Source organism: Spermophilus citellus (assembly GCF_964194105.1).
Source record: "Spermophilus citellus genome assembly, chromosome: 6".
NCBI classification, from domain to species: Eukaryota; Metazoa; Chordata; class Mammalia; order Rodentia; family Sciuridae; genus Spermophilus; species Spermophilus citellus.
The window spans coordinates 7078979-7086280 of NC_138187.1; the positions used below are offsets into that span (position 1 = coordinate 7078979).

The following is a 7302-nucleotide window of genomic DNA, read 5'->3' on the forward strand; positions in this document are numbered from 1 at the left end:
GAAGGGGCTTGTGCGACCTGGAGGGAGGAGACAGCCGGTTCGCTTTGACCTTGGTGGGGGGCGGGTGGGCTCAGGGCATCCACGGCTCCCTCCCGCTCCCGATGCCCAGCCCGCTGCCGCATGCCAGCATAGGAAGGCAGCGATCAGGAGCCCGAGGCCCACGCCAAGAGCAGCCAGCGACGCGCCCTGGGCCAGGTCCAGGCGGTGTCCACGCAGCGAGAAGGTGATGGTCGTGGCGGCTGCACCGGCAGGACGCAACGCGGCCACGAGACCCCCGCGCCGCCAGTGGCTAAGAGTAGCCCCAGGGCCCCAGGCATCTCCGGATGTGCAAGGCCCAGGGGGGTGGGATCCGGCTCAGGCGCGCTCATGTCGCGACGCTGTGGTCACACTGGTGGGTAGTGCCGGCACTCCTCGGAGGGTGGCTCGTGTCTGGCCCGCCATGTCAGAGCCGATTGGGCCGGGATGCGGTGACGCCACCAGGGAAACCGGTGAGTTCTGCCTCCTCCTGGCTTTAGGGCGGGGGAATGGAGTGGGCAGGAGTGAATCCAGAGGGGGTGCCTCTTACTTGCCGAGTATCCTTTGTGTTGAGGCTTACTCAAACACCCCTCCCCCTAATGATCCAAAACCACCAGTGTCTAGGATTGGCCCTAGGACAGGTGGCTACCGACAGAGCCTGGTTAGGTGCCTTCCTCTGGTTGGAAAGACAGATAACAAACCAAGTGAACCAGCAGAAGCCTGTAATCCCAGTGAAGAGGCAGGCTGAGGTGTGGGGATTACAAATTGTAGTTAGCCTCAGAAATTTAGGGAGAACCTGTCTCAAAAACTTAAAAAAGCTCAGTGGTCAAGCACTCCTGGATTCAACCCCCAGCACTTAAAAAAAAAAAAAAAACCAAGACAATTAAATGAACCCATTGATTAAATAATTCTGGGTAGACTATCATTATGGAAACTGATGTTGGAGTGGACAGCAGCTGTGGTGGTGGGTTCATCCTGGGGATTGAGGGGTGCTCCAGGTCAGAAACTGGACATAAGCTCTGCAGGCTGCAACAGAAGGGATAGGCTGGCTAAGGGGTGGTGGTAAGATACAGGTGCTCCCTGGGCCTGAGCACCAGCCTACAGGGGGCAGGCAGTCCCTCAGGCTCTCCTTTCTTGGCTCACCCTCCCCTGGGGTTCTGTCCCTGGAGGGACCCCTCAATGCAATAAAGCTCTTGGTTTCTCATTTTCTACTTTGGTCTCTTGCCTATCAGAGCATGTTTCTGGCCCACTGGGTCTGTTACAAGTAAGGCCTTTTGCAGGAGGTCAAGGAGCCACCGGAAGCTGTCACCATGGTATTGTAGGTCCAGTCTCATCCCTGCACACTTCATCCAGCTCGCCACAGTCCTAGTTTTCGCCAGGTGTCATGTGCCTCCTCTCCTGCTGCATGCAGGGGCCTGGGTCTCTTGGGGAAGAGGCTGGTATTTTCCTGTTGCAGGGCCTCATCCTTGGCCCAGAGTGGTGAAGCTCCAGAGCTGTCTACACCAGGGGCCTAGGCCTGAGTTCCAAGGGACATGGTCAGGGCTCAGTGAAGGTCCACCTATGTACACTGGCCCTGGGTGACCAGCACAGCGTCTGCCCAGTGCTGCAGACAAGCTCAGCTCGCTGATCTTCATGCCAGTCCACGGGGCAGTGGAATGACCACTACCCACTAGGAAAGCAGGAACAGCCTGGGGAGTTGAGGCTCAGAGTCTAAGAATCAGGCTAAACGTTCCACAGCCTTAGACCCAAGTCTGTGGCTGCAGAGGCTTCCCCTCTGACCCCTACCTTTTACTCCCTTCCTGGGGAGGTGATGATTCCTTCCACAGGGGATGGAGAAGCCTCAGAGGACATGACAGTTGAGGGAGAGAGGGAGGGAAAAAGGTCCTCTTCCCTGATGGAGCCTAAGTGGAAGACAGGAGATCCCATACCTAATACAGCATTGGCACCAGGAGGTGCTTGGCACGGGGCATCATAAGACAGTAGAGATGGAGCTGGGGTAGCAATGGGCAGAGTGGCTGGCCTGTTCTGTAATGGTAGCTGAAGGTTTTTTTGTATCTTCCAATAAGTTGAGGGGGCAGGCACATTCAGGCATGCTGGGGCAAAAACACCTTGAATGGTCCTGCCCCCCTTCCCTTATGCAGAAGGAATATTTGCATTCTTGATATAAATTCACTTGATAAATTATTTTTCTTTTTTTTGCAGGGGGGCAGATACTGGGGCTGGAACCCAGGGGTGCTTTACTGCTGAGCTACATCCCAATCCTTCTGTTTTTGAGACAGGGTCTCACTAAGTTGCCAAGGCTGGCCTCATATTTGTGATCTTCCTGCCTCTGTCTCCCAAGGCCATGGGATTACATGTGTGCACCACCTTGCCCAGCTTCACTTGATACTACATTCTCTTTTTTCTTTTTTTGGTACAAGGGATTGAACCCAGGAGCACTTAACCACTGAGCCACATCCCCAACTCTTATTTTTATTTTGAGACAGGGTCTCACTAAGTTGCTTAGGGCCTTGCTAAATTGCTGTGGCTGGCTTCGAACTTGTGATTCTCCTGCCTCAGCCTCCCCAGCCGCTGGGGTTATAAATGTGCTCCATCACACCTGGGTTTGATAACATTCATATTAATAAAACCACAAACAAAAACAAAAGACACCCCCAGCAAGTCCCACCTTGGATTAAGTATATGAACTTCCTAAAGTAGGTTTAATATCACATAGGAGATGCTTAGAGCTACAGCAAGAGAAAAGAGCTAGCTAAGAAAGGCTCTAACCAGGCCCCTGGCAACATCTGATTTCCTGACAAGGCATAGGTATCTCTGGTCCCCCAGATCCACCAAACCAGGAAAATTATCTTCAATCCCTGTTCATTTCACCCCTTCAGGAGAAGAAGACTCCCTAAGAGGCCTGCCTGCTCAAGGGTCCTGAGGCCTTGGTGGGGCTCCAGATGGCCCAGCGATTGAGTCAGTAAGCAGGATCATCTTGCAGGATGGTGAGGAAGCACTCGCCTCCCTCACAGAGCAGGCTATGTACAGCTCGGCACATCGCCAGCCAAGATGGCCCCTGTGGCTCCTGAGTGTTCACCAGGGGAAGGAGCTCAGCCATTAGGACCTGGGGGCAGTGCAAGGCCAAGGTCTCAGTGGGGCCTGCCCCAGCTGGCAGCCCCAGGACAGGCTTCAGCATTCTAGCCTCTCTCCCTGTGCAGCTCATCCGGCACATCAATGTACCTGGTGGTCTACACATGGGCCTGAGGCTTACCCCCACCCCACCCCACCCCTGTCCTCCAAGGGGATCTTAGAAAAGGAACATCATACCCTAATCCCAGGCCTCCGTTCTTATAAGCTGAGCCTTCGGTGGCTCCAGAGTCAGCCCTCCATATGGTAACTGGCTCCACGGGTGCCCAATTGCACACTGCCAACTCATGCTCTGAAAGTACCTTTTCCAGGTGAATCTGCTGCTCCAGCATGGCCACCCGCAGCTTCAAGGTTGCCAGGGTCTGCAGCTCCTGGGTACTAGAGTAAAGGAGGAGCTGGGGGCTCCAGGCAGGGTCCACTCCACCTCCACAGGGTGATGAAGCCTGGGGGAGCCTCTCCACAAGACATGGTACTGGCAGCCGTTCCCTCACAGCTGCAAGGACAGGAGATATGTGGTCTCCTGGTATGGCACCCATGCCCAAGGGCCAGGGTTCACTCAAGGGTCAGTACCTGACTCCCCAGGCACTTCCCTTGCCTTTAAGGAGTGCAAAACAACAGTGTGTGGCAGAGCATGGGGGTGGCCTGGGATTCACAGCAGCCAGAGACCTTTGTGAAGTCTCCTTTTGCCTCTGGGTATTCCTTACTGGTGTTTACATAACTTTCTTGAGACTGACTTTGTATTTGAAGATAGAACTTTCCCTCTTAAAAATTTCAATCAATTAAAAAATGTAAAGGATAAAGAAGCCCCATGACTCACCTCCCAGTATCTAATTCTCAAATGCTTCTTTCTCAGTAACTGAGTAAATGAGCAAACTGCTTAGGCTGATAGGTTGTTGGTGGACAGGAGTAGGATAGAGGACCTGTTCTGAACAGTTGAGGACAGCTGGCTGGTCCCACAGGACAATTGGTAAGAACCCAGAACACTGTGTGTGGGTGGAAAGGGCCTACCTGTCTCTGGTGCCAGGACTGGTCATCCTTCCTTAAGGCATGGGCAAGATGGGCTAATGTGCCCCGACCCTGGTTAAGACCTCAGCACAGGTGGCAGCAGGGGGCAGGGTCTCACCTGTACACAGCACCTGCAGCCTCTGAAGATACTGCCCAACGATGGCTTGCAGCCCCTCCAGAGTGAGCAGACAGCGGTACTCCTGCATCCAGTCAGCAGGGGCTACTCAACAGTCAGGGAGGGCAGGCTTGGTCCATGCCAGTTCTGAGACCCTTCCTGTGACTGCCCTCCACACACCCTCCACGACCCCACTGACCTGAGGAGAGCTCCTCCTGCAGGCGTAGTCTCACCATCACACAGGCCTTCCGCAAGCGCTGAGCCTCCAGCTCTATTTCCACAGCACTGAGCCTGGGGCCAGGCCAGCCTGACTGACTATGGGTCAGGGAAACTTCCCTGTGTCCAGGCCCCACCCATGTCCTGCCAGGTTAGAGTCAGAAGCACCCCCCTCACCTCCACTCCTGCAAGTCCAGTAAGCACCCCCACTCCCAACTCCTGCAAGTTCAGCAAGGATACAGTTGCCTGCAGTTTCTGCAGAAACTGGGCTTTGGCAATGCTGGTGGCATCTGTGGAGTTGCTGGTTTGTGTAGAGTTGAGCTGGGCCCATAGGCTGAGATGTGCATAAGAGCACCCAGGAACCAGAGAAGGATGCCATTATTCCAGCCAGCTGGGCTGAACCGCCCAGGGAGGGGCCAGAGGCTGGGTGTCTATTTCTGCTGAAAATCAGCAGGAGTCTCTGGGGGAACCTAGAGGACACTGACCAGGACAAGGAAAGAGCTGACCCACTCTAGGAAGTGCTAAATAGAATTCAAGGAAGGAGAGAGAAACCAGCAGTGACTGGTAACTATAACTGAAAAGAGACCTAGGTGCTTGCTCTGTACTAATTACAGCACAAACATCTGAAAGGCACCATTTGCCTAACCCTCCCAGCATCTCTGTGAGTTTAGGTCTGGTCACTGTTGCCTCTAGCTCTAAACTTGGCGGAGGGAAGACAGACTGAGACTTGGAGACACCAAGTGTCAAGTTCAAGTCTTGCAGCTGTGAGTGGCTGAGCTGAGGGTATCAAAGCCACTGAGCCTGAGGCCACTGCAGCAGTGCTAGCTAGTCAGGCTCTGAAGATGGACAGTGCCACCCAGTTACAAAAGCAGAGGGACCTACTGGAATGTGTTGCCTGCATATTCCCAAGCTTTCGATGTTTTCTGCCCCACCCAGCCTTACCGGGAGTTCTGGGAAACCACCTTCCTAAAGTTCGCGGGCAGCTGCAGCAGGGTCCTGTCAGAGAAGCCAGCGTTCAAAATAGTCTCATCTCACTCTCAGGGCTGCTAGTCCTGCTCAGAGTCTATCAGTGGTGAGGTCTCTTACCCCTTCTCCCTCTCCAGTCATTATCAGACAAGACCCCCTTGGAAGAGGCTTCCTGAGTGACATGGAAGCCAAGCTAGTTCAGTACTACCCTTGCAGAGAGAAGAGAGGGCACCGTGAACAGAGGGCCTGAGACCTCTAGTGGTTCCCATCTGGGTAGATAAGTGAATAGCCAGGAACAAGAGGGCAGGTAAGGCTCCAGAATGTAAAACCTGTACAATCCCAGACAGCTGCAAAGCATGAGCCTCATGAGGTTGTACTCCAGGGCTCCCAAATGTAGCTCTGTGCCCTGCCCTACACCAAACCCCAGACTCCTACAGATAGCCAAGGTCTGAGCGAATAAAAATGGCAGATTTTCCAGTGAGGGTCTGGGAAACCTACCCCTTCTCCTTGAGTGTGAAAGTTTCTGCTGCCTGAGGAGCAGCTGATTGGGTCATCTGTTCATGTCTGAGGCCTGGTCCACAGCTAGTGGCCCTGGCTTCTATTGCCACATGGGAATTATCTCCCATTGACAGAAGCCTACGCTCAGGGTGGTCCTTGACAGGCTTTCTAGGCTGGTGGATGCCCTTGGTAGCTTTTGCTCCAGAGGCACGGCTGCCAGCCCCACTCGAGGCCTGGGGTGGTGCTGACGCAGTGGTGTCAGGAGAGGCAGGAATCGGTTCAGATTTCAGACGCAGAGTTCTGTCTTTTTCTCCAGTCTTAGAGATGCCTTTCCGCACCTGTACTGCCTTCTCCAGTGCCTGGGTTAGAAGCTCCAGCTCTTTGAAGTCCTGGGTGCTTGGTGTGTATGCTGTGAAAGCCAAAAATCACGCAGAAGTCCTCTCCACCATTCCAGGATGGGTCCCTCATCACTGCATGCCAGAGCTGGGCCAGTGGCTGCACGGGAAAAGGGTGGGTGGCCGAGATTTACCTGAAGTCAGGTCCTCTTCCTTATTTTCTGGCCTTGGAGGTGACTCCGGAGCCTGAGTCCTGGCTGGTTCCCTGAAAAGACAGGGTATCTGTGGCCCGAACAAACTCCACCCCCTCCCCTCCTCCGCCTCAGAACCTGCAGGGTAAACTGGGTGGCACTGACAACCGAAACCTCGGAAGTGGGAGGCTGGGCCCGACCTCTCAGCCTCTGAGATTCTGCATGATTCCGAAGGGATGAGGGGGTCCCGGGGTCCACGTACCAGGCCCGCAGCAGCCTTCGGGAGATGCTCAGGCTCCGATCTAGTTGCCGCTGTCGCTCTGCGCAGGCGTCAAGGGCGCCCTGCAGCTCGGCCACAAGCCTGGGGGGAAGCACGGTCAACTCAGCACCCCGATAGGCTTGGGGTCCCGCGCCAGCCCGCCCCGCTCCCGCTTCGCCAGACCCACCGGCGGGCGCAGTCGGCCGGCAGCATGGACCCCAGCTTGGACTTCCAGAGTTTTGCCACCGCCTCCTGGCTCCGCCCCTTCCACGTAAAGATCCGCCCCTTCCTGCCGGCTACCCAATGCTGAGCCTAGGACTCAGACCCGCCTCAAGTTCCGCCCCAAAATGCAGGTTCCGCTCCCAGAGGTCTGCTTGGGACTCCGCTCCTGCTGGGCTCCCGGCTGCGGCCCATGGGACCCCAGAAGTATCTTCTGGGCAGATGGAGGCGCTATTTCCGTGTTCTTCTTGTTAGGTGCAGAACAGGCTGAACAAATGTTAGCTGCAGGATGGCCCACGCACTCAAACCCCCCTCTGTCTGGTCCTTTATCACCTGTTTGCATCAAAGCTGAAC

At 55.1% G+C, this 7302-nt stretch overlaps 1 protein-coding gene across 6 annotated transcripts; it reads right to left on the reverse strand.

Annotated features, from left to right (window-relative positions):
- Window positions 1-249: 249 nt before the first annotated feature.
- On the reverse strand, window positions 250-6994 carry TEDC2 (tubulin epsilon and delta complex 2). Of its 6 annotated transcripts, none has more exons than XM_081298402.1 (11): window positions 6917-6994; window positions 6733-6831; window positions 6474-6544; window positions 5945-6353; window positions 5423-5476; window positions 4721-4814; window positions 4464-4575; window positions 4268-4369; window positions 3447-3637; window positions 1801-1916; window positions 552-1041 (listed from the first exon to the last, which is right to left on the reverse strand). In XM_081298402.1, the coding sequence occupies exons 1-11, from the start codon at window positions 6940-6942 to the stop codon at window positions 858-860; spliced, it is 1458 nt and encodes a 485-aa protein (XP_081154528.1). In that variant the 5' UTR covers window positions 6943-6994; the 3' UTR covers window positions 552-857. The 6 variants fall into 6 exon arrangements, with proteins under 6 accessions (XP_081154532.1, XP_081154529.1, XP_081154528.1 ...); XM_081298405.1 differs by lacking the exon at window positions 552-1041 and adding an exon at window positions 1498-1531; XM_081298406.1 differs by lacking the exons at window positions 552-1041; window positions 1801-1916 and adding an exon at window positions 250-509.
- Window positions 6995-7302: the final 308 nt, after the last annotated feature.

Excerpts from the sequence above, each read along its gene's own strand:
- TEDC2 (XM_081298402.1), bottom strand. The coding sequence starts at position 6,942 with ATGCTGCCGGCCGACTGCGCCCGCCG. Across the intron at positions 4,370-4,463 it reads GCAGGAGGAGCTCTCCTCAG|CCCCTGCTGACTGGATGCAG; the intron begins GTCAGTGGGGTC and ends ACTGTTGAGTAG. Across the intron at positions 1,917-3,446 it reads AGCAGATTCACCTGGAAAAG|GCTCCATCAGGGAAGAGGAC; the intron begins GTACTTTCAGAG and ends TCTTCCACTTAG.